Source organism: Pogoniulus pusillus, chromosome 39 (assembly GCF_015220805.1).
Source record: "Pogoniulus pusillus isolate bPogPus1 chromosome 39, bPogPus1.pri, whole genome shotgun sequence".
Lineage (NCBI taxonomy): Eukaryota > Metazoa > Chordata > Aves > Piciformes > Lybiidae > Pogoniulus > Pogoniulus pusillus.
The window spans coordinates 4665215-4690877 of NC_087302.1; the positions used below are offsets into that span (position 1 = coordinate 4665215).

At 56.6% G+C, this 25663-nt stretch overlaps 1 protein-coding gene across 1 annotated transcript; it reads left to right on the forward strand.

Annotated features, from left to right (window-relative positions):
- Window positions 1-1299: 1299 nt before the first annotated feature.
- On the forward strand, window positions 1300-24801 carry IKBKE (inhibitor of nuclear factor kappa B kinase subunit epsilon). Its single transcript, XM_064173544.1, has 20 exons — window positions 1300-1478; window positions 3081-3221; window positions 3572-3701; window positions 4336-4517; window positions 5238-5398; window positions 7998-8108; window positions 8803-8982; window positions 9282-9484; window positions 10664-10728; window positions 10808-10899; window positions 13339-13440; window positions 15047-15122; window positions 15205-15317; window positions 16807-16873; window positions 17019-17068; window positions 18463-18564; window positions 21523-21619; window positions 21998-22101; window positions 22600-22671; window positions 24505-24801. Exons 1-20 carry the CDS (start codon window positions 1392-1394, stop codon window positions 24536-24538), a joined length of 2169 nt encoding a protein of 722 aa, XP_064029614.1. The 5' UTR covers window positions 1300-1391; the 3' UTR covers window positions 24539-24801.
- Window positions 24802-25663: the final 862 nt, after the last annotated feature.

Here is a 25663-nt window from a genome sequence, read left to right on the forward strand (position 1 = left end):
GGACTCAGAGAGATCATCCAGTCCAACCCCCTGCCAGAGCAGGACCACACAATGCAGCTCAGGGCACACAGCAACACATCCAGACAGGCCTGGAAAGGCTCCACACAAGGAGACTCCACAACCTCTCTGGGCAGCCTGTGCCAGGGCTCTGGGACCCTTCCAGGCAAGAAGTTCCCCCTTGTGCTGAGCTGCAACCTCCTGTGCTGCAGCTTCCATCCATTGCTCCTTGTCCTATCCCAGGGAGCAGCAGTGATCAGAGCCTGTTGCCCTCTCACAGGACCCCCAACTTCTGTATCCTGTCATCATCTGCATGGCCTCTTCTGGACCCTTTCCAGCAGGTCCACATCCTTCTCACATCAAACACCACCAGCAGCCCCCTGCCCGCAGCCCCCTCCCCTGTACCCCTTCCCCTCCGCGGGCAGGCTGCGTGCGGCTGGGCAGCGCTCAGCACCTTTGGGTGCCGCTGCGGAGCTCTGCCCTGCTCCGCACTGCTGCAACGCTGGGAATTTTTTTTTCTCTCAAGCAGGAAGCTGAAGCATTTCCTCCTCCTGCCGCAGCTGATGCTTGCAGAGCGAGTTTTGCAATCCCCTGGGTTTCTGTGCCGGGGCTGGGGAGGTGCAGCTCACCCCCTTGCAGCTGCAGCCTTCTGCTTGCTCTCTCTGCCTTTATCTAGCTTTCTTTCTGCCTTTCTTTATCTTTCTTTCTTTCTTTCTTTCTTTCTTTCTTTCTTTCTTTCTTTCTTTCTTTCTTTCTTTCTTTCTTTCTTTCTTTCTTTCTTTCTTTCTTTCTTTCTTTCTTTCTGCCTTTCTTTCTGCCTTTCTTTCTGCCTTTCTTTCTGCCTTTCTTTCTGCCTTTCTTTCTGCCTTTCTGCCTTTCTTTATCTTTCTTTCTCTCTTTCTCTCTCTCTTTCTCTCTTTCTCTCTCTCTTTCTCTCTTTCTCTCTTTCTCCCTTTCTCCCTTCTCCCTTTCTCCCCTTCTCCCTTTCTCCCCTTCTCCCTTTCTCCCCTTCTCCCTTTCTCCCTTTCTCTCTCTCTTTCTTTCTCCCCTTCTCCCCCTCCTTCTTTCTTCCTTTCTCCTCCCCCCAGCATCTGTCCAGTGTTTCTCTGACAGGTCCCAGCGCTGGGGTGGGTTGTTGGGGGTATCTTTTTTTGGCAGCAGAGTTCCCGAGCAGCCCCCAGCAGTGGTGCTGCCTGCTTAGAGCTGGCGAGGGGCAGAGGCTGCAGGCTGCTGGCCCAGGGACACCTCCTCCAGCTGCCTTCTTGCCTTCCCCCCCGGGGGTATTTCTCAGTGAGGACGGCTCAGCAGCGGGGTTTGGTGACCGGGCTGGAGAAGATCAGAAGCCCTTTGAGGGGGATCCATCCCCTTCCCACCCTGCAGTGGTGCTTTTGGAGATGCAGAGCACCCCAAACTACCTCTGGAGCACCGAGGACCTGCTGGGTCAGGGTGCCACAGCTTCTGTCTACAAGGCTCGCAACAAGGTGAGCAAGGGCAGGGGGGTGAGGGGATACCAACCCCCCTAAACCCACCATGCTCCCCCTAAACCCTTCTAACCGCCCCCCCAGGAGCTCCTCTCTGCTCACCCTTGCCAGGGAGGGGCTGTGTGAGGCTTCATTTTTGTTTTCATTTTCGTTTTGGCTGCTTCCCAGCGGGCACCAGCTGAGGGTGGGGGGGCAAGGGCAGCTCTTGGGCTGCTCCCAGCCAGCTCCTGCTCAGGGTGCATCAGGGAGTGTGTCTGGGGGGGGGTAAGGAGCTGTGTTTTGAGGGAATGCCCAGAGGTTTTGAACACCCCCCCCCCCCCCCCTCTAGCCTTGGCCCATTTGCATGTGACATGCAAACACTTGCCAGGGCTGGAACAGAGAGGCTCTGCCTGGTTGGGCTTTGAAGTTTGTTGAGCAAACTGCCTGAGCAGGGCAGAGAGGCACCAACCCCAGCCCCATCTCAGCTGCTGCAGCCACCGGAGCTGAACACACTGCTGGGGGAAGGGGGAGGATGGGGGGGGGAGGGGGATTGCAGGGCCAGGGAGCGAAGAGTGGGAGGAGAATCACAGCACTTTGCTTCTGCAGTGGAGAAAACGAGGCTGAAATTGTGTCAGGGGATGGTTAGGTTGGAGATGAGGAACAGTTTCTTTCTTGAAAGAGTGCTCAGGCATTGGGAGAGGCTGCCCAGAGAGAGGTGGTGGAGTCCCCATCCTTGGAGGAGTTCGTAACACACACAGACAGGGCACATGGGGACATGGTTTAGTGGCCATGGTGGTGTTGGGTTGGTGGTTGGAATGGATCAGCTCAGAGAGCTTTTCCAACCCAAACAAGTCACAGAATTCACAGGATCCCAGAGTTAATCAGGTTGGAAAAAACCTCTAGGATCATCCAATCCAACCTAGCAACTAACCCTGCTAATTAGCTAACCCCTGGCACTAAGTGCCCCAGCCAGGCTTTGCTCCAGGCACAGCAACTCCACCACCTCCCTGGGCAGCCCATTCCAGTGCCAATCACTCTCTCTGACAACAACTTCCTAACCCTAGACCTGCCCTGGCACAGCTTGAGGCTGTGTCCCCTTCTTCTGTCCCTGGCTGCCTGGCAGCAGAGCCCAACCCCACCTGGCTACAGCCTCCCTGCAGGCAGCTGCAGGCAGCAATGAGCTCTGCCCTGAGCCTCCTCTGCTGCAGGCTGCACCCCCCCAGCTCCCTCAGCCTCTCCTCACAGGGCTCTGCTCCAGGCCCCTCCCCAGCCTTGCTGCCCTTCTCCAAACACCTTCCAGCACCTCAACATCTCTCTTGAACTGAGGAGCCCAGAACTGGACACAGCACTCCAGGGGTGTCCTGAGCAGTGCTGAGCACAGGGGCACAAGAACCTCCCTTGTCCTGCTGCCCACACTGCTCCTGAGCCAGCCCAGGATGCCATTGGCTCTGCTGCCCACCTGGGCACACTGCTGCCTCCTGTTCAGCCTATGGACACCTGGTCAGAAAACACCTTGCAGCATGCTTTGCACCCCGAGAGGGATGTGGGAGCAGCAGTAGAGCTGCTTAGGCTGTGGGTGGCATCACTTCCCACTTCCTTTTTCTCTCTTCCCCCTTCTCCCAGAAATCTGGGGAGCTGGTTGCTGTGAAGGTCTTTAACAATGCCAGCTACCTGCGGCCCCAGGAGGTCCAGATGAGAGAGTTTGAGATGCTGAGGAAGCTGAACCACAAAAACATTGTCAAGCTCTTTGCTGTGGAGGAGACAGTAAGTGGGAGCTGAGCTGGGGAGCCTGCTGTGCCAACTGGGATACTGGTTTGAGCTGTGGGAGGGGAGCAGTGGTCCTGGGGTGCCTTCTCCTCCGCCTCCTTCTAGCCCCATGCCAAGCCTTACCCCAGCCCTGGTGTTGGGTTGGAGCATGGCTGTGAGCTGCTGCTGTCCCCTGCCCAGGCTCAGGGCACAGTGGGGACCTTCTCCAACCCTAACTTGTCCAAGCAGGAACAACCTCAGGGACCCTCCAACCAAAGAAGGGGACCTGATCCTGCTTGGGCACTGGGGCCAGACCCTCAGGTGGGCCCTGGGGTCAGCTGAGCCCTGCTGGCTGCTCCTCCCCGCAGGGCAGCAGCAAGCAGAAGGTGCTGGTGATGGAGTACTGCTCCAGTGGCAGCTTGCTGAGCATGCTGGAGGACCCAGTGAATGCCTTTGGCCTGGCTGAGTCTGAGTTCCTCATCGTGCTGCAGTGTGTGGGTGAGTGTGGGGGTCCCTGTGTGTCAGCCCAGGGCAGGTGGCTACCTCCTTGGGCTTCGTGGCAGCAGAAAGAGCTCAAGGCTTCAGCCTGACGCTGCAGTGGGGCAGCTCTTCTGCTTCCTAAACCAAGCTTCCTATAGGCCTCCAAGTCTCTTCTGCTCAGCAGCAGCAGCATCTTCTCACTTCTCCATCTCCCCCACCAGACAGAAGGGACCTGCAGTGGCTTTTGTCCCTGTGCTGCCACCACGATCACAGCCCACAGCTGAGAAGCTCCAGGCTGGGGACCTCATGGTGCAGCTGGAACCCTACGAGCACCAGCCCCAGGCTGTGGCCATGAGGGCTGCACAGAGCAGAGGTCACTCCTCTCAGTGGGGTGGGTTTGTGAGCTCCACATTCAGGGGAAGCCTGAGGGCTTCTCCCTGCAGACCTGCTCCAGGAGGCAGCTGTGGGCACAGGTTGTGCCCCACCATGGAGCAGCAGAAGGGCAGTAGCCTCCTGCCTGCTCGCTCACCCTCTCAGTTCCCACAGCCACTTTGGTCCCCAGCCTTGTCCCTTCTCTGCTCCTTCTCCTGTTGCTCTGAAGCAATGTGCTGCAGTCCCAGCTGTGACCAGTGCCTTCCCCACTTGTCCCCAGTGGCAGGCATGAACCATCTGCGTGAGAACGGCGTGGTCCACAGGGACATCAAACCCGGGAACATCATGAGGCTGGTGGGGGAAGATGGGCAGAGCATCTACAAGCTGACAGACTTTGGGGCTGCCAGAGAGCTGGATGATGATGAGAAGTTTGTGTCTGTCTATGGGACAGAGGAGTATCTCGTGAGTGTGCTGTGGCACCAGCCTGGTGGCACCTGGGGACTGCTTGGGGGATGGTAAGGGGTTGGAAGGGGGAACCTCTGGAGGTCACTGAGTCCAACCCCCCCCCCCTTGCCCCTGCCCAAATCACCTAGGGCAGGCTGCAGAGAAAGGCATCCAGATGGGTCTTGAATGTCTCCAGAGAAGGAGACTCCACCACCTCTCTGGGCAGCATCCTCCCTAACACCTTCTCCTGTGCAGATGGAACCTCCTGGGTTCCAGTTTGGGTCCATTGCCCCTTGCCCTGTCACTGGGCACCACTGACAAGAGCCTGGCACAGGTTGAGGGTGGTGAGACACTGGCACAGGTTGAGGGTGGGTGAGACACTGGCACAGGTTCCCCAGGGAGGTTGTGGAGCACAGAAGCACCCAACGTGATCAAAGATCACGTTGGGTGCTTCTGTGCTCCACAACCTCCCTGAAGGTGCTCAGGACCAGTCTGGATGAGTCCTTGAGCAACCTGTTCTAGTGGGAGGTGTCCCTGCCTATGGCACAGGGGGGTTGGAACTGGCTGATCCTTGAGGTCCCTTCCAACCCAAACCATTCTCTGCTCCCTTCCAACCCGACCCATTCCACGATGCGTAAGCCGAGCCACCAGGTGCCAATCCCACTGCCTGAGGCTTGACTCTCTGTCCCTCTGGCCATGCTGGCAGTGCCACTCTCTGCTTAACCCCCTCCCCTGCAGCACCCTGACATGTATGAGCGGGCAGTCCTGCGCCAGCCCCAGCAGAAGACCTATGGTGTCACTGTGGACCTCTGGAGCATTGGTGTCACCTTCTACCATGCTGCCACTGGCAGCCTGCCCTTTGTGCCCTTTGGAGGCCCCCGCAGGAACAAGGAGATCATGTAGGTACCCTCTTGTGGCAGTGTGGGAGTTTCCTGCTCCTCACACCAGACTAGCTTAGCTGGATGGGAGATAAGGAATCCTGACATCCTGGGCTGGCTCAAGAGCAGTGTGCCCAGGTGGGCAGCAGAGCCAATGGCATCCTGGGCTGGCTCAGGAGCAGTGTGGGCAGCAGGACAAGGGAGGTTCTTGTGCCCCTGGGCTCAGCACTGCTCAGGCCACCCTTGGAGTGCTGTGTCCAGTTCTGGGCTCCTCCATTGCAGAGAGATGTTGAGGTGCTGGAAGGTGTTTGGAGAAGGGCAGCAAGGCTGGGGAGGGGCCTGGAGCACAGCCCTGTGAGGAGAGGCTGAGGGAGCTGGGGGGGTGCAGCCTGTAGCAGAGCTCATTGCTGCCTGCAGCTGCCTGCAGGGAGGCTGTAGCCAGGTGAGGTTGGGCTCTGCTGCTAGGCACTTAGGGACAGAAGAAGGGGACACAGCCTCAAGCTGTGCCAGGGCAGGTCTAGGCTGGATGTGAGGAGGAAGTTGTTGTCAGAGAGAGTGATTGGCACTGGAATGGGCTGCCCAGGGAGGTGGTGGAGTGGCTGTGGCTGGAGGTGTTGCAGCCAAGCCTGGCTGGGGCACTTAGTGCCATGGTGTGGTTGGTTGGGCAGGGCTGGGTGCTAGGTTGGGCTGGCTGAGCTTGGAGCTCTCTTCCAACCTGCTTGATTCTATGATTCTGTGAATGAAGCTCTGCTTACAGCCTGGCACAACATACAAGCACACACACACAGAGCCTATGCAGCTATTTACACCTATAGACTATTATATAGGAGCTAAAAGTAAAACAGAAATGCAAAACCTCTCCTGAACAGCAGACTGCCCAGGAGGACTTTCAAACCAACTCCCTTCCTTCTTTCCACCCCTCCTCCCTGGGTTAGGTTAGAAGGGCTGTGGTTAGTAGGGTCAAGAGAAGTTCTCCTGCCCCTCTGTTCTGCCCTGCTGAGGCCACATCTGCAGTGCTGTGTCCAGTTCTGGGCCACCCAGGTCAAGAGGGACACAGAACTGCTGGAGAGAGTCCAGCACAGAGCCACAGAGATGCTGCAGGGAATGGAACAGCTCTGTTAGGAGGAGAGCCTGAGGGAGCTGGGGCTGGGAGCTTGGAGCAGAGCAGCTGAGAGGTGACCTTAGCAATGGCTATAAAGATGTGCAGGTGAGTGGCAGAGGCTGCAGCCAGGCTCTGCTGGGGGATGCCCAATGCCAGCACAAGGGGCAGTGGTGGAAGCTGAGGCAGAGGAAGCTCCATGGGAACATGAGGAGGAATTTTTTCCCTGTGAGGTTGACAGAGCCTGGCACAGGCTGCCCAGGGGGGCTGTGGAGTCTCCCTGTCTGGAGATACTCAAACCCCTCCAGGATGTGTTCCTGTGTGATCTGCTCTGGGTGATCCTGCTCTACAGGGGAGTTGGACTGGCTGAGCTTTGCAGGTCCCTTCCAGCCTCTGACATTCTGTGACTCTGATTTCAGAATCTCTTCTGTGCAAGGGGTGAGATGCAGGAAGCCAGAGAAGGAATTAGAAGCAAGGTGATTATTTTGGGCTACACAGACTCAGGCAGAGAGTTAATGCAGCAGCAGCAGCAGCCAGAGACACTCTGCCTGACTTCTGTCCATGTTTGTTGCTTTCATATCTCTCAGCAGAAGAAATGAGTGACACAGACACCACTGCTGCTTTCTTTTCACAGCCAATGATCTAATTTCTCTCATTAAAATAGCCTAATTAAGCTCAACCCAGCACACATGTCCAGCTGGCAGAGCTGAGTGCTGCTGCTGGGCTTGGGAGTGGTGAGTGGTGGGACTGGGCTTGGTATCCTTAGGGGCTGCAGGACAACCTGGCTGAGGTCTGGTGTGTTCCAGCAGCAGCAAGGGACTGGGCACTGTGGTTTAGTGCTGGTTTCATCCTGTATAGACTGGGAAGCCCTGGACTGTGGCCCCTGGGGAGGGGAAGGATCTGTGCCTTGTTGACTAAGTTTGCCCTCAGAAGCACTCTTGTGACTGTAGCTGAACAGCTGGAAGAGGAGGCAGAGTTTGGGGGACATTAAGAAGAGTGTGGCCAGCAGGTTGAGGAAGGTTCTCCTGCTCCTCCTCTACTCTGAGAGTAGTACTGGGTCCAGTTCTGGGCTGCCCAGTTCAAGAGGGACAGGGAAATACTGGAGAGAGTCCTCAGATGCTGAGGGGCCTGGAGCAGATTCTGAGGGGCATGAAGCATCTCTGTGAGGAGCAAAGCTAGAGAGCCCTGAGGCTAAGAGCCTGCAGAAGTGCAGCCCCAGAGGGGATCTGAGCAATGCTCAGCAAGAGCTAAAGTGTGGGGGGTAAGAGGATGGGGCCAGACCCTTGTCAGTGGTGCCCAGTGGCAGGACAAGGAGCAGTGGACACAGACTGGAACCCAGGAACAGGAGGAAAAACTTTTTAGGTGTGAGAGTTGCAAAGCACTGGAGCAGGCTGCCCAGAGAGGTTGTGGAGTGTCCTCTGGAGGAGCTTCCAACCCCACCTGGCCATTCTGATCCTGGCCAAGCTGCTGTGGCTGCCCCTGCTCTAGCAGGGGGTTTGGGCTGGCAATTCCTTTCCCCAGGTATAAAATCATCACCAAGAAGCCTCCTGGAGCCATTGCAGGGGTGCAGAGGCAGGAGAACGGCACCATCGAGTGGAGCTATGAGCTGCCCATCACCTGCAGGCTCTCCACGTGAGTATCCCTTGCTGCATTTGGATCCCACTGCAGGTCTCCCATCCTAACACCACAGCTGGGGAAGGACATCCCAGCTCAGCTAGCTCAGGAGCTTAGGCTGAGTCTGATGAGCTTTTCACCTGCAGATATCACAGCTCAGAGCAGGAGAAGGGGGTGCAAGGCAGGACAGGGGCTCCACTGAGGTGGGAGCTCAGCTGCAGGAGAGGGGTTTTACAGGAGCTCTGTGAGGAGAGGCTGAGGGAGCTGGGGGGGTGCAGCCTGCAGCAGAGGAGGCTCAGGGCAGAGCTCATTGCTGCCTGCAGCTGCCTGCAGGGAGGCTGTAGCCAGGTGGGGTTGGGCTCTGCTGCCAGGCAGCCAGCAACAGAAGAAGGGGACAGAGGCTCAAGCTGTGCCAGGGCAGGTCCAGGCTGGATGTGAGGAGGAAGTTGTTGTCAGAGAGAGTGATTGGCACTGGAATGGGCTGCCCAGGGAGGTGGTGGAGTGGCTGTGGCTGGAGGTGTTGAAGCCAAGCCTGGCTGGGGCACTTAGTGCCATGGTGTGGTTGGTTGGGCAGGGCTGGGTGCTAGGTTGGGCTGGAGGAGCTTGGAGCTCTCTTCCTACCTGCTTGATCCTATGATCCTATGATTCTACCTCCCAAGCCCTATAGGTCACCACGTTGATGGCTCTGCACACATCTGCTCTGTGCTTGCAGGGGGCTGAAGGAGCAGCTGATACCCATTTTGGCTAACATCCTGGAGGCAGACCAGGAGAAGTGCTGGGGATTTGACCAGTTCTTCGCAGGCACCAATGACATCTTGCAGAGGATTGTGGTCGATGTCTTCTCCCTGCAGCAGGCTTCCTTGCACCACATCTACATCCACTCCTACAACACGTAAGGGTGCCAAGGCCACCACAGAAACAGATCTGGAGCTGGGCTCAGGAGCCTCATTTCAGTAGATGAAGCTGGGAGGAGGCTGAAACAACCCAAGCTCGAAGCAGCCTCCGCTGGGGAATGCACAAACTGGGAGCTGTTGGCACCACCTGTGGCACATGGAGAGCCCCTGGGGAGGTTTTCCAAGGGGCCCTGCTGTCCTTGTGGCATATTTTCTGCAAGAGGAAGCTTGTGGAGTGGTGGAGTTCTGACTGCTCACCCAGCTGATTCCCCACCCCTCTGCTTCTTTTGCCTTCCAGCACCACCAAGTTTTTAGATGCTGTCTTCAAGCAGACCAAGGTAGTCCCACACCACCAAGAGTATTTCTTTGAAGGTCATCTCTACGAGCTGGATCCTAACCTGCAAGCTCACAGTTTCTGCAAAACCACAGAGCACAACCCTCTGACCCTGCTGAGCACTGCTGAGCAAGCAGAGGATGTGGTAGGAGTGAGATACAGAGACCGTGAGTCCTGCTGGCTCCTGGGGAGCTGCTTTGTGCTGTGCAAGGGTGGGGAGAGGGCTCAGGAAATTGTTATCCTCAGAGTCCAAGCTGCAGTGGGAGGTGAAAAGGTGATGATGCTGGAGCAGGATTAGGAGATGTCACACAGAATCACAGCAGCATTGAGGCTGGAAAAGGCTTCAGAGATCAAGTCCAACCTGGAACTCTGCATGACTGGAGAGCTGGGCACAGAGGAGCCAGATGGAGTTCAACAAGGACAAGAGCAGAGTCCTGCATCTGGGGAGGGATAATAAACTCCACCAGGACAGGCTGGGAGGTGACTGCTGGAGAGCAGCCCGAAGGAGAGGGAGCTGGGAGTGCTGGGGGAGAGCATCCATGGGGCAGCAGTGTGCCCTGGTGGGCAAGAGGCCTGTGGGTGAATCTTGTAGAGTTAAGGGGGATGTTGTAGAGGAGGGTTCTAGGTTGGCCTTGGTGCTCCTGAGAGGCTTCCCAGCCTGCATGGTGCTGTGCTCCTGTGAGGTTGCTCAGGGCCCCATCAAGTTTTACCTTGAATGCCTCCAGGGATGGAGTCTCCAGCACATCCCTGGGCAACCTCTTCCAAGTGTCTCACCACCCACATGGTGCAGAACTTCCTCCTGACCTCCAACCTGAACCTACCCTGCTCCAGTTTCAAACCCTTGCCCATCTCAGGGGGCTGCACTAAGCCTCCAGCATGGTGCCTGAAACCCTGAGTCCCTGCAGGGTTCACCTTGCTGCCTGTGGGTGAATCTTGTAGAGTTAGGGGGGATGTTGTAGAGGAGGGTTCTAGGTTGGCCTTGGTGCTCCTGAGAGGCTTCCCAACCTGCACCTTGCTGTGCTCCTGTGAGGTTGCTCAGAGCCCCATCAAGTTTTACCTTGAATGCCTCCAGGGATGGAGTCTCCAGCACATCCCTGGGCAACCTCTTCCAAGTGTCTCACCACCCACATGGTGCACAACTTCCTCCTGACCTCCAACCTGAACCTACCCTGCTCCAGTTTCAAACCCTTGCCCATCTCAGGAGGCTGCACTAAGCCTCCAGCATGGTGCCTGAAACCCTGAGTCCCTGCAGGGTTCACCTTGCTGCCTGTGGGACACCCCTGGGGGGGCAGAGGAGGCTCTGGGCTCACTCCCCAAAGCCCCAACACCTCTCTCTGCCTTTCCAGCGGCGCTCGAGTTCCCCAAGTTCGTGCCCAAGGTGGACGTGGTGGCCGACTGCAGCGCAGCCAAGGTAGGGTGGGGGTGTCCCCAAGCCTGGTGAGCCCCAGCTGAGGAGGTGCAGGGGGTGGCAGTGCCCTTTGCCTTTGCAGAGCATGGTGGGGGCCGTGCACCAGACGCTGCGCATCACCCGAGCCCTGCGGCGCTGCCGGGAGCTGCTGGCCAGAGGTCTGCACTGGGTGATGTGAGTGATGGGGACCCCATGGGCATGGGGGGGGGGGGGGGGGGGGGGGGGGTTGGGGGGGTGGAGGAGATGTTCCTTCCCAGCACCTTCCCAGCACCCAGAGGTTTGTGTGTTAGGAGTTGAAGCAGCCTCTCCCAGGATTTCTGGGTTTGGTGGGGTGTGGGCATGGAGGAGAATCATGGAAGTGTAGAACGGTTTGGGTGGGAAGGGAGCTCAAAGCTGAGCCAGTTCCAACCTCCAGCCATAGGCAGGGACAGCTCCCCCTAGAACAGGTCACTCAAGGACTCATCCAACCTGGTCCTGAACACCTCCAGGGAGGTTGTGGAGCACAGAAGCACCCAGTGGGATCAAAGATCTGTGCTTCTGTGCTCCACAACCTCCCTGGGCAACCTGTGCCAGTGTCTCACCACCCTCAACCTGTGCCAGTCTCTCACCACCCTCACTGCAAACAACTTCTTCCTCACATCCACTTTCAAACTCTCCTCTGCCACTTCAAACCCATTCCTCCTCCTCCTCTCATTACAAGCCCTTGTCAATAGTCCCTTCCCAGCCCTCCTGTAGTCTCCTTCAGATCCTGCAAGGCCACTCCAAGGTCTCCTCCAAGCCTTCTCTTCTCCAGGCTGCACAGCCTCAACTCAGCCTGTGCTCACAGCAGAGCTGCTGCAGCACTCTGAGCATCAGCCCTGAGTACAAGGAGGGAGCACAGCAGAGGGTCACAGGGTATTAGGGGTTGGAAGGGACCCAAAGAGATCATCCAGTCCAACCCCCCTGCCACAGCAGGACCACACAATCCAGCTCAGGGCACTCAGGAACACATCCAGACAGGCCTGGAAAGGCTCCACACAAGGAGACTCCACAACCTCTCTGGGCAGCCTGTGCCAGGGCTCTGGGACCCTTCCAGGCAAGAAGTTCCCCCTTGTGTTGAGCTGGAACCTCCTGTGCTGCAGCTTCCATCCACTGCTCCTTGTCCTATCCCAGGGAGCAGTGAGCAGAGCCTGTCCCCCCCTTCAGCCCAAAAGTGAAGGCAGTGCTCAAGATGAGGTCTCAGCAGGGCAGAGCAGAGGGGCAGCAGAACCTCCTTTGATCTGCTGGGCACACGCTGCTTAATGTCCCTCAGGACCCCATTGGCCTCTTGCCCACCAGGGCACATTGCTGCCCCATGGATGTTCTCCCCCAGCACCCCCAGCTCCCTCTCCTTGGGGCTGCTCTCCAGCAGTCACCTCCCAGCCTGTACTGCTGCAGTTTATTATCCCTCCCCAGGTGCAGTACTCTGCACTTGGCCTTCTTGAACCTCATTTGGTTCCTCTGTGCCCAGCTCTGCCTGCCCAGGTCTCCCTGGATGGCCTCACAGCCTGCAGCTGTCTCAGCCAGGTTGGTGCCAGCAGCAAGCCTGCTGAGCAGACTCTGTGCCCTCTTCGATGTGCCAGTAGGTGGAAGCAGATGTTCAGCAGAGCCTTCTCTCCCCTTCCCTGCAATGCAGCTGCCGGTGACAGTGGAGCAGCGATGAGAGGGTTGGCAGAAGACCTTCTCCAAAGGCTTCCAGAAGCTCAGGGGCTTTGCCATCAGCTGGCCAAGGACCTGACCCCGGGCAAGCTGCTGTGGGGGACCCTGTGTTAGCAGAGGGGGTCCAGAGGAGGGCAAGGAAGCTGTGAAGGGCCTGGAGAATAAATCTTATGAGGAGCAACTGAGGCAGCTGGGGATGGGTAGAGTGAGGAAGAGGAGGCTGAGGGCAGAGCTCATTGCTGTCTACAGCTACCTGAAGGAACACTGTGGAGAGGCTGCTGCTGGGCTCTGCTCAGAGGGAATTGGCGACAGAAGAAGGGGGAATGGCCTCAAGCTGAGCCTGGGGAGGTTTAGATTGGACATTAGGAAAAGGCTTTTCATGGAGAGAGTGGTGAGGGAGTGGAATGAGCTGCCCAGGGAGGTGCTGGAGTCCCCCAGCCTGGCTGTGTTTCAGGGTGGTTTGGATGTGGTGCTTGGGGCTGTGGTTTAAGGTGAATGGTGCAGAGGAGGGCTCTGGGTTGGCCTTGGTGCTCCTGAGAGGCTTCCCAATCTGCACCTTGCTGTGCTCCTGTGAGGTTGCTCAGGGCCCCATCAAGTTTTACCTTGAATGCCTCCAGGGATGGAGTCTCCAGCACATCCCTGGGCAACCTCTTCCAAGTGTCTCACCACCCACATGGTGCAGAACCTTCTCTTGACCTCCAACCTGAAGCTACCCTGCTCCAGTTTCAAACCCTTGCCCATCTCAGGGGGCTGCACTAAGCCTCCAGCATGGTGCCTGAAACCCTGAGTCCCTGCAGGGTTCACCTTGCTGCCTGTGGGACACCCGTGGGGGGGCAGAGGAGGCTCTGGGCTCACTCCCCACACATGGTCAGCCCTGGAAGAGAGGTTGAGCAGCCAAGCAGCACAGGTTGGGCAGGATGTTTTCTCTGTTGGCAGTGGGAACCTGAAAACTGAGTGTTCCAGGATTCTGGAGCAGAGGAGAGGAGCTCATTCGGTGCTCACCTGCCTGCAGCTCACTGAGGTGAAGACCCATGTGCTGTAAGTGTGGCTCTGAGCCTCTGGGGATGCAGGAGATAGGATGTGGGGGGGTCTCAAACGTGCCTGGACCACCAGAAATAAGTCAAACTGCAGGGAGAAGCTGGCAGCTGAGAGAAGCTTCCAGTGCCTGTGGAGCCTGCAGGCAGTGAGCCACTCTGGCTGCTTCTCTTTCTTTGCTGCAGTTTGTCCTGGGCAATCCCTGGTTTCACAGGAGTCCAGAACTGATGCTCACTCCTTGGCTCTTGCTCCAGGGTTTCCAGACCCTGGGAGCCACCAGAGAAGGCAGCTGCTGCCAGCCCCTGGGGCAGGGAAACAGCCACTGCTGCCAGCAGAGCCAAAGCAGAGGCAGGACAGCAGCAGCTGCCAGCTCCTCTCTGGGCTCTGCTCACTGCCACTGACCTCACCCCCTGCAGGGAACCTTGGGCAGTGCCAGGGAGCTTTGCCAAGAGCCTCACCGCGCTGCTTGCCCCCCTGCTGGCCACACCATCCCCCGGGAGGTCTCCATCCCACCGGAGAGGCTCCAGGAACAGAGGGAGCTGAGCAGAGGCTGAGTTCTGGAGCAGCCTGGGCTTGTCCTCAGCAGCTCCCACACTTCCCACCCACGCTGCCCCCAGGGGCACTGAACCCACTTGAGCTGCAGTAGCCCAGAGCAGTTTGGCTTTCCCGTGGGCTTGCTCGAGTGGAAAACTCTCTGCTGCTCTTCTTTTGCTCTCTTCAGTTGAGCCAGCCTCTGAATCCCCACTGCCAAGCACAGGCCCACTTGGCTCTCACTGCCTCCAGCAGGATTAGCAGAGGGCTGATGCTGCCAGCAGCCCTCGGGCTGCAGCTGGATGCTGCTGGCACATCCCTGCCCTCCCCTGCCGCGCTCTGGGGCAGCCTCTTTCTGCTGACTCCAGCCCCTCAGCCTCGCACTCCGGTGCCAGCTGCAGGCTGGCAGGCAGCATCTGAGCTGATGCTGAAGCCAGTGGCTGTGAAGCTAACAATTTGGGAACAAATCAGAGGCAGCAGGGTGAGGGTTTTTTTGCCCCATCAGCACTTTGCCTCCTGTAGCTCACAGCCAAGACCCTGAAGGCAGAGTCGGTGGTGCCCCAGCAAACCATCACCCACTTGCCCCAGGGAGCTCTGCTGCCTCCTGCACACACAGGAGGGATTCTCTTTGCCCAGGTGATGGCTGCCTCTGGCTTCTCTGCTCCCTAAGGAATGGGCATTTCCTGACCTTTATAGATCCATGGAATGGGTTAGGCTGGAAGGGACCTCAAAGCTCAGCCAGCTCCAACCTCCCTGCTATGGGCAAGGGCACCTCCCACCAGCACAGGTTGCTCAAAGCCTCATCCAACCTGATCCTGAACACCTCCAGGGAGGTTGTGGAGCACACATCAAAGATCACATTGGGTGCTTCTGTGCTCCACAACCTCCCTGGGAAACCTGTGCCAGGGTCTCACCACCTTCAACCTGTGCCAGGGTCTCACCACCCTCAACCTGTGCCAGGGTCTCACCACCCTCAACCTGTGCCAGGCTCTCACCACCCTCAACCTGTGCCAGTGTCTCACCACCCTCACTGCAAACAACTTCTTCCTAATCTCCAGTCTCAACCTTCCCTCTGCAGGTACGAGGCTGTTCCTGCAGGCAGTGAGGTGCCAGCTCTGAAGGACGTGGCCATGGTGAAGACAAGGCTGCAGAGGGTGAGCCCTGGGGAGCAGCCAGCACCACAGGCAGGAGCTGGAGCAGCCAGCCCTATCCTCTCCTCCTCTTCCTCCTCCACAGGTTGCTGAGGAGCTCTCTCAGTGCTCCAACAGCATCTTTGACTTCCAAGGGGCACTGGACAGCATTTTGTCTGACCTGGTGAAGCACAGGCAGCAAGTGCATGAAGACAAGAGGTTTGTGGCACCAGCTTCACTGAGCCCCTTGCCAGGCTGTTGAGCAGACATCACTGTGTGCTCCTGAACAGTCCCTCCTTGCAAGCAGCTTTCCACAGCCCTCTGTGAGGTTGGGTGGTCCTTCTGTGATGTTGGTGGTGCCTCTGTGACATTGGGTGGTCCTTCTGTGATGTTAGTGGTGCCCCTGTGATGTTGGGTGGTGCCTTTGTGATGTTGGATGGTCCTTCTGTGATGTTAGTGGTGCCCCTGTGATGTTGGGTGGCCCCTCTGTGATGTTGGTGGTGCCTCTGTGACGTTGGGTGGTCCCTCTGTCATGTTGGATGGTCCTTCTGTGACGTTGGGTGGTCCCTCTGTCATGTTGGTGGTCCCTCTGTGATGTTGGGTGGTGCCCCTGTGAGGTTGGGTGATGCCCCTGTGATGTTGGGTGGTGCCTTTGTGATGTTGGATGGTCCTTCTGTGATGTTGGATGGTCCTTCTGTGATGTTGGATGGTCCTTCTGTGATGTTGGATGGTCCCTCTGTGATGTTGGATGGTCCTTCTGTGATGTTGGTGGTCCTTCTGTGATGTTGGATGGTCCTTCTGTGATGTTGGTGGTCCCTCTGTGGTGTTGGATGGTCCCTCTGTGATGTTGGTGGTGCCTCTGTGATGTTGGATGATCCTTCTGTGATGTTGGGTGGTCCCTCTGTGATGTTGGGTGGTCCCTCTGTGGTGTTGGATGGTCCCTCTGTGATGTTGGTGGTCCCTCTGTGATGTTGGATGATCCCTCTGTGGTGTTGGATGGTGCCTCTGTGATGTTGGTGGTGCCTCTGTGATGTTGGTGGTCCCTCTGTGGTGTTGGATGGTCCCTCTGTGATGTTGGTGGTGCCTCTGTGATGTTGGTGGTGCCTCTGTGATGTTGGTGGTGCCTCTGTGATGTTGGTGGTGCCTCTGTGATGTTGGTGGTGCCTCTGTGATGTTGGATGATCCCTCTGTGATGTTGGGTGGTCCCTCTGTGATGTTGGGTGGTCCCTCTGTGATGTTGGGTGGTCCCTCTGTGATGTTGGATGGTCCCTCTGTGGTGTTGGATGGTGCCTCTGTGATGTTGGTGGTGCCTCTGTGATGCTGGGTGGTCCCTCTGTGATGCTTGGGCAGGTTTAGCTTGGACAGGAGGAATAATTTCTCCTCCAAAAGGGTTGTCAAGCCCTGGCAAAAGGCTGCCCAGGGCAGTGGTGGAGTCCCCACCCCTGGAGGGGTTTCAAACCATGGAGATGTGGTGCTGAGAGCCATGGGTTAGTAATGACCTGGCAGTGCTGGCTTAAGGGTTGGACTCTCTGATCTTAAAGGTCTCTTCCACCCAAAACCATTCAGAGTTTCTCCACACAGCCAGGAGCAGCAGCAGGGCCTCCTTGCCACAGCACCTCCAGCTGTCACCCCAAAGCTCTAATGCCACCCCCAGCCTCATGCCCCTTCCTCTGGGGGGGCCTCACACCTCCTCCTGTCCCTGTTTCAGCATCCAGCAGATGGAATGCTGCCTGGAGAAGGTGCAGCTCATCTACAAGCAGTTCAAGAAGGCCAGGACCTGTCTGAGTAAGTGCTGGGGACAGGGTCCCCAGGCTCACCTGGGCACAGTTATTTCAGTGCCAGGACACCCAGAGTGCCTTCTGGGTGCTGTTGCCCATCTCATGGGTCATGAACAGGAGGATGTCTGCTGACTGCTGCCTTTCCTCTCCAGGGCTGGGCTACAATGAGGAACAAATCCACAAGCTGGATAAGTAAGTCCCAAACCTCTCCTCTCTTTTAGGACCTACCCCATGCTGTGGCCAGAAAAGGGGTTTGGTGGTTGGGATGGAATCCTAAAGGGATGTAGAATGTTCTTGAGTCATTCATGTTCATGGTTGGAATCAGTGAGCTTAGAGGTTACTTCCAACCAAAGCAGTGCTGTGATTCTGTGATTGGTGCTGAGAGGGCACCCAGAAGTGGCTCTTGGGTGCCACAGAATCACAGAATCAGCCAGGTTGGAAGAGACCTCCAAGCTCAGCCAGTCCAACCTAGCATCCAGCCCTGCCCATAGCCATCACCCAACTAGACCATGGCACTAAGTGCCCCAGCCAGGCTTGGCTTGAACACCTTCAGGCACAGCCATTCCACCACCTCCCTGGGCAGCCCATTCCAATGCCAATCACTCTCTCTGACAACAACTTCTTCCTAATATCCAGCCTAGACCTGCCCTGGCACAGCTTGAGGCTGTGTCCCCTTCTTCTGGTGCTGGTTGCAACAGAGAAGGGCAGCAAGGCTGGGGAGGGGCCTGGAGCACAGCTCTGTGAGGAGAGGCTGAGGGAGCTGGGGGGGTGCAGCCTGCAGCAGAGGAGGCTCAGGGCAGAGCTCATTGCTGCCTGCAGCTGCCTGCAGGGAGGCTGTAGCCAGGTAGGGTTGGGCTCTGCTGCCAGGCAGCCAGCAACAGAAGAAAGGGACATAGCCTGAAGCTGTGCCTGGACAGGTCTAGGGTTAGGGTTAGGAAGCTGTTGGCAGAGAGAGTGATTGGCACTGGAATGGGCTGCCCAGGGAGGTGGTGGAGTGGCTGTGGCTGGAGGTGTTGCAGCCAAGCCTGGCTGGGGCACTTCGTGCCATGGTCTGGTTGGTTGGGCAGGGCTGGGTGCTAGGTTGGGCTGGTTGAGCTTGGAGCTCTCTTCCAACCTGCTTGATCCTATGATTCTATGCTCTGCTGTGGCTGTTCAGTGTCTGATTGCTTTTGTGCCTTTAAAAACTCCCCTTCCACTTTCCACTGAAACCAGAGGGGTTTCACATGGGCAAGAAATGAGAGGCTCCACTCTGCTATCTCCCAGGGGTGGTGAAATTTAACAGGCAGCTCTTTGACCTTAATTAATCTTCAATCTAACCTTGGACATTTGCCTCCAACTCCAGGGAAAAAGCCTCTCCAAAGCACCCTGGGGTGGGGATTCACAGCTCAGCTGCCCCCCTCTCCTCCCCAGACCTCCCTCTTCTCTCCATCACAGTTAAGTTTGGGGTTTATCACTAAATTAATTAGCAAACATTCAGTTCCTCTTCCTCCACTTGGACCCAGCTTGAGGTCTCCTGCTGTGTGAACTCTCCTGCTCATACTTTTAAGGCAGTAATAACTTTGTTCCCTCCTCTTGACTGCTTTCAGGCTGAATTTAGGGCATCTGGCCAGGAAGGTTCTGTCGATTTTCCAGGATGATTGTGTGCAGCAGTACCAGGAGGCCCTGGCACTTCATGGCAGCAGGATGAGGTACCAGCCTCTGCCCCTGGTGTTGGCTTTTTGGACCCTGGTAGGGGTGGGAGAGGAGATTGTTTTTTTTTCAGAGGGGTTCAGGATGCTCTCTGCTGGCTACTGGGATGTGAGTGGAGATGATGCTGGTGGAAACTGCTGCTGAGGGGCTCATGAAGGGCAAGAAGCCCTTAAAGCAGCAGCTCTGGCTGGCTGGGGGGGGGGACCCTGCTGTCTTCAGGGAGCTGAAGAGTGGTGAGAGCCTGCAATGGGTTACCCAGGGAGGTGGTTGAGCAGGATCACCTAGGGCAGGTCACACAGGAATGCATCCAGGCAGGTCTTGAAAGCCTCCAGAGAAAGAGACTCCACAATCTCTGTGGGCTCCAGGGCTCCAGTACCCTTCAGCATGAGAGTGGGGTGAGGCTGGAAGGGGTTGCCCAGGGAGGTGGTGGAAGTCTCATCCCTGGAGGTGTTTGAGGCCAGGCTGGCTGAGGCTGTGGGCAGCCTGCTCTGGGGTAGGGTGTCCCTGGGCATGGCAGGGGGTTTGGAACTGGCTGCTCCTTGTGGTCCCTTCCAACCCTGCCTGATTCTATGATCCTATGATCCTATGATCCTATGGTTCTATGATTCTATGATCCTATGATTCTATGATCCTGAATGTGGCTGCAGCTCCTGGGGAGGAAAGCTCTAACCCACTGGGCACTGTCCCACCACTGCACAAGATGCTTCTGCCCTGAAGGAAATGAGTTAGGACAGTGACAATGCACAGTGACAACAGTAACAGTACTGATGATGATGGTGATTATGGTGATGATGATGATGATGATGTTTTCCTCCCTCAGCATCTCTCAAACTGAGCAGGATGACTCAAAACTAACAAAGAGGGACAGGAGCATCCTCACCACACTGAGTGGTTCCTCCCCTTGGGAAAGGGGGAGATTCTCTCTCCTCTGCTCTCTCTGCCTTGTTCTTTTCAGCTGCTTTATTTGCCTTCTTGCTTTCCAAAGCCTCCTAAACCTTCACCTTTGAGTTCAAACAGCTTCTTGCCTCGCTCTGCTGGGAGAGAGGTTCTTCCATCAGGCCAAAACTGCTATGGAGGCAGAGACATCTAATTAAGAGTGATTGTTCTGGTAAATGGTGTTTGGGGAATGATGCAAAGAGTAAATGATCTGGCAGTGAGTGAGCAGCAGGCACTGCAGGGAGCAGGGCTGAGGGGGAGGCACCTGGGGAAGAGGATGCTGCAGAACTTGGGGCTTTTATTGCCAGGCTGCTTTTAGAGAGGAGCATTCCTAAGCCCCTGGGCTGCCGCTGTGGAAAGCAGAAGGATTTTCTCTAGGGCCTTAGAATTCAACCCAGCTGTGGGCTTGCTCTGGAGTAGCCCTGCCTGGGATTTAGTACAGGAGGGGAGATTTTTAGGCTGGAAAGTTTGTCTCAGGTGCTCAGGAACATGGCAGGGGCAGTGGGCAGTGTCTGACCTGTCCTCTCCTTGTCCTTTCCTATTCTGCTCCTTGTCCTCTCCTTGTCCTCCCTTTTTCCTCTCCTTTCCCTCTCCTCCTCCTTTCCCTCTTCTTTTTCTCTCCTTGTCTTTGCCCTGTCCTGACCTGTCCTTGTCCCTGCCTTATCCCTACCTTTTTCTTGTCCTTGGCCCTGCCCTATCCTTGGCTTGTCCTTGTCTCTGCCCTATCCTGCCCTGTCTCAGCCTTGTCCTTGGCCCTGCCCTATCCCTACCTCCCTACCTTGTTCTTGGTCCTGCCATATCCTGCCCAATCTCTACCTTGTCTTTGTCTCTGCCCTGTGCTGCCCTATCCCTACCTTGTCTTTGCCTCTCCTGCCTTGTCCCTGCCTTATCCTTGCCCTCTCCCCTTTCCAGCCTCATTGCCTGCAGCCAGAGGTTTCCACACTGCAAACTCTGACCCGTGAGAAGGTTTCACTTTGGGGACAGAAGCTGCTGCCCCACAGCTTCCTCCTGCCTCATCCCACCCTTGGCTTCAGTGGGGATCTTATCTCAGGGTGAGATTCCCTCCCCAGGGACCCTGGGCAGAAGAGGAGCTCTGCACTCAAGCAGGACTTCTACCTTTGCTCACAGGGAGGCACAAAAAGCTTCTTTGTGTTTGGTTGGTGCTGTTTTTTGTTCCCCTGGAGTATTTTTATCCCTGTTTTTGTGTCCTGAGGGACAAGGCAGGGTGAGTCACAACTGGATAGCTTTCATTTATTGCTGCCTCAGGTTTAATTGCCTTGTTTTGAGTTTCTTCCTACTGGCAGCCAGGCTTTGGGGGTGGCTGTTTTCCTGGGGACTGGAGGTGGACTCTTCACCTTCATTATTCTTCCTTTTTGGTTTATTTTAAGCCAACCCAAACCTCTTTTTTTTTAGTTATGTTTAGTATCTATGCAGAGCTCACATTGGGACACCTCCATCCTGGGGCCCTGGCAGGAACAGGGCATTTGATAGCCTCTAAAGAGCTCACTTTAGGGGAGCTCACTTTAGGAGGTATCAAAGAGGGTGGGCAGAAAAGAGTGGGACCTGGGCCACCCCGTTCTGGCCTAGCTCAGAGCCCACCAAGGTGCCATCTGCTTTGGGTTTTGTTGTTATCAGAGGTCCTGCCCTCAAGGAGAGACTTTTCTGCCCTCCCAGTTATGAGAGCGAGCGAAAAGCAACGCGAAGCCAAGGAGGCTTTTTGAGCAGCTGCTGAAGCCTGCATGGGACAGACAGAACAGCCTGGACTGCACCCAGAGATGGGTTTGAGCTGTCCCTCACCTAACCACCACTTTGCTAATTAATTAGCTATTAGCTGCTTGGATAACCAGGCCTGTGGTGGCTGTGGGCAGAGCCGCAGCTGGAATTTGCTCTCCCTTTTCACTTGGCTTTGCAGAAAGGGTTGCAGCAAGCAGCAGAGAATGACCCAAACACACAGCTCGTTGTCCCCCACCATCCAGTGGGAATGACTTTTTCTTTTTGGTGGCTGTTTTTTCCCCCTCTAGGAAAGTTTGTGAGATAAAGAAGCATCTGAAGAGGCTCAGCAACCGCATCAGCGCCTGCAGCGTGGAGGCGATGGAGTGCCAGGAGTGCCTGCAGAGAGTAAGTGCCATGGGGAGATGGGGAGGGCTGGGGGTGCTGCTGCTTCCCTCTCCCAGCTTCCAGACACTGGAAAGCTACCCTCTCCCAGTGCCCTCAGTGTCTGTGTTAAGGAGGGAAACAACACAGAGGTTTTAAAGCAGTTGGCAGCTGTGGTGCGCCCCAGGGATCAGCGCTGGGCACAGACCTGTGCAATGCCTTTATTGATGCTCTGGACCAGGGGACTGAGTCCAGCAGCAGTAAGTTTGCAGATGACAGCAAGCTAGGAGCAGCTGTGGAGCTGTTGGAGGGTAGGAGAGCCCTGCAGAGGGATCTGGCCAGGCTGGAGGGGTGGGCAGAGGCCAATGGGATGAGGTTGAACAATCTTCTCCATCTCTGCAGGCTCTGGATAGGTTTCTCCAGACAGAGAAGTGGAGTTTGGGCCAGGTTCCTCCTGCACCTTCCCCCATCCACCCCAGCCAGCCATGCCAGGAGATGGTTTTCCGGTGAGTCCTTTTGGAAGAGGGTCTTGTGCCCACCCCAGCTCCCCAGGGAGAAGTGGGGCACACGCCTCCCACCCCCTCATCCTCTGCATGAGCCACAGGGCTGAGGTGAAAGGACTGTTAAGGGCATAATCCCCACTTGGTGACCTGTGGGGTGTCCTGACCAGCTCAGCTCTTCTGCAGGAGATGCTCCTAAGAGGAGTGAGATGAACAGAACAAGAGGACACAGCCTCAAGCTGTGCCAGGGCAGGTTCAGGCTGGATGTTAGGAAGAAGTTCTTCCCAGCAAGAGAGATTGGCATTGGAATGGGCTGCCCAGGGAGGTGTTGGAGTGCCTGTCCCTGGAGGTGTTGAAGAGGAGGCTGCATGAGGCACTTAGTGCCATGGGTTAGTGAATCAGAAGGGTTGAGTGATAGGTTGGACTTGATGATCTTAGAGGTCTTCTCCAGCCTGGTTGTGTGATGAGCAGCAGAGGGGTAAGGGCTGCCTGTGTCCTTGGCAGGATGCAGGAGCTGCTGGAGCAGATGAGGTCAGTGAGCTGTGATCTCCAGTTGAACAACAGCATCATCGAGAGGTGAGTAGGAGCACCCAGGGACACTGCTCCAAGCAGCAATTCCTGCTGCTGGGAAGGGGTGGGGGGGCTGGGGGGGCTCCCTGGGACTCCATGACTCAGCTCCAGCATGGGGAGCTGTGCCTGGTACCCAGCACGACCACAGCTACTCATGAGGTTCTAACAGCACCAAGGTTACACCATGGGCTGGCAGCAGAAGAGGGTTTGTCTCTCTTGGAAGCTTAAGCAGGACCTTCAGCACAGGCTCAGTGATGCCCACAGCCTCTTTCCAGCCTTTGCCCTGGGCTGCTCAGCACTGGCAGCTGCTGCTGACTGCCAGGGAGGAGAGGATTCAAAATCCAGCATCCTGCTGCTGCCAAACTCCCCCTGGGCTTCTTCCTCTGCAACTTTGATTTGAGGATCTTGGTGCAAATCAAGCCCTGGACTGTGGGCATCAAAACTTCCACAAGCTTCAGCTCAGGGTTTAGAACTAAAAACAGAAATCAGTGATTCCCCAGCTATGGTAGGACCACCCTTGTGGTTGCAGGGTGTCCACTGGGAATGAGGGGGAAAGAAAGGTTTGGTGTGGTTTGATAGGAAGAGTTTACTCCATGAGAGACAGGAGTGAGCCCAAAGTACTCTGAGGAGCAGCTGAGGGAACTGGGGTTGTTAGTCTGGAGAACAGGAGGCTGGGGAGAGAACTTCTGGCTCTCCACAGCTCCCTGAAGTGAGGTGGGGGTTGGGGATCTCCCTAGGATCAGGTGATGGAAGGAGAGGAAACAGCCTGAAACTGTGCCAGGGCAGGGTTAGGTTGGACATTAGGATGAATTTCCTTGCTGCCAGAGTGGTCAGGGACTGGCACAGGCTGCCCAGGGAGGTGGTGGAGTTCCCATCCCTGGAGGGGCTCAAGAAACCTGTGGCTATGTCCCTTGGGGGCATAGTGGGGTCAGCTTGTGGCTGGACTCAATGGCCTCAGAGAGCTTTTCCACTCTTAATGATTCCATGATTCTGTGATTAGTGCTCAGCCCAAACTGCACCTTGGGAGACTGCATGAGCCCAGCCCAGCCTTACAAGGCCAAAGGCAGGGTTCTACACTTTGGCCACAACAACCCCAAGCAGCACTACAGGCTGGGGCCAGAGTGGCTGAGAGCAGGCAGGCAGAGAGGGAGCTGGGGGTGCTGGCAGAGAGGAGCTGCAGAGGAGGCAGCAGTGCCCAGGTGGGCAGCAGAGCCAATGGCATCCTGGGCTGGCTCAGGAGCAGTGTGGGCAGCAGGACAAGGGAGGTTCTTGTGCCCCTGTGCTCAGCACTGCTCAGGCCACACCTTGAGTGCTGTGTCCAGTTCTGGGCTCCTCCATTGCAGAGAGATGCTGAGGTGCTGGAAGGTGTTTGGAGAAGGGCAGCAAGGCTGGGGAGGGGCCTGGAGCACAGCCCTGTGAGGAGAGGCTGAGGGAGCTGGGGGGGTGCAGCCTGCAGCAGAGGAGGCTCAGGGCAGAGCTCATTGCTGTCTGCAGCTGCCTGCAGGGAGGCTGTAGCCAGGTGGGGTTGGGCTCTGCTGCCAGGCAGCCAGGGCCAGAAGAAGGGGACACAGCCTGAAGCTGTGCCAGGGCAGGTCTAGGCTGGATGTGAGGAGGAAGTTGTTGTCAGAGAGAGTGATTGGCATTGGAATGGGCTGCCCAGGGAGGTGGTGGAGTGGCTGTGGCTGGAGGTGTTGCAGCCAAGCCTGGCTGGGGCACTTAGTGCCATGGTGTGGTTGGTTGGGCAGGGCTGGGTGCTAGGTTGGGCTGGCTGAGCTTGGAGCTCTCTCCCAACCTGCTCGATTCTATTCTAGTCTATTCCCCTTGGTTTTGTTCCTGCAGGTTAAGTGGGGCTGCCCCAACCCCTGGCATTTGAGAGCTGTGGTGAATTTGCAGCTGCTGAAGCCAACTGCCCTGCACAGCACAGAACACTCACAGCACTTTGGAGCCAGAGTGATGGAGACATTTGATGTTCACCTCCTGAGGGGCAATCTGTGTCCTACCTCTCTGCTGCAGCACTTTTGCACTGTTGATGATCAGCATTAGCTTCCAAGTGGCCTGGCAAGCCTTGGGCAGCCTGAGCAGAAGATTGGGAGTTAGGTTTATCCTTTTTAAGTGCTTGAAGGATTTGATGGCTTCTCTGGTTCCCCATCTCAGATGATGGAGAGGAAAAGGCCAGAGACAGAAATGATACCTCCTGTTTGTTTAGGGATTGCTCCCAGCTCTGAGTGTTCTGATTCTTGAGGCTTCATGGAGCAGGACAGGAGCCCAGGGCAGGAGGGGCTTGGTTAGAAGTGCAGCAAAGCTGGTGAGGAGCTTGGAGACCAGGGCTGGGGAGGAGCAGCTGAGGGAGCTGGAGGTGTTCAGTCTGGAGAAGAGGTGGCTGAGGAGAGACCTCATTGATGTCTACAGCTCCCTGAGAGGTGGGGTTGGGCTCTCCTCCCTAGTCTCAGCTGATAGAAGGAGAGGAAATGGCCTGAAATTGTGCCAGGGGTGGTTTAGATTGGAGATGAGGAAGAATTTCTTGCCTCTCAGTGTGGTCAGGCATTGGAACAGGCTGCCCAGGGAGGTGGTGGAGTCCCCATGGCAGGAGGGGGTTGAAATACATGCAGACATGGCCCCTGGGGACATGGGTTGGTGGCCATGGTGGTGCTGGGTTGGCAGTTGTACTCGATGATCTCAGAAGGCTTTTCCCACTGCAACAGTTCTATGAGGCTATGCTGGATGAGAGCCCAGAGCCAGCCCAGGAAAGTGCCAGGGCTCTGCCTGAGATGTGACAGCCTCAAACCTCTGCCCCTGGGCACTGCATCTTCTCCTCCAGCATCAGTGTCTGGGCTGCAGAGGGGTGTGGGAGTGGGAAGCTGAGGAAGGCTTCACTTCTGGGGTAGGTGTCTATAGACATGACCAGGTTCTGTGCCTGTGCAGGGGTGGGGGTGCCCTGTGCTAGGGGCAGTTGTTATGCTCCCAGCTCCCTCCTGGTGTTTTGACCTTGGGTTTGAAG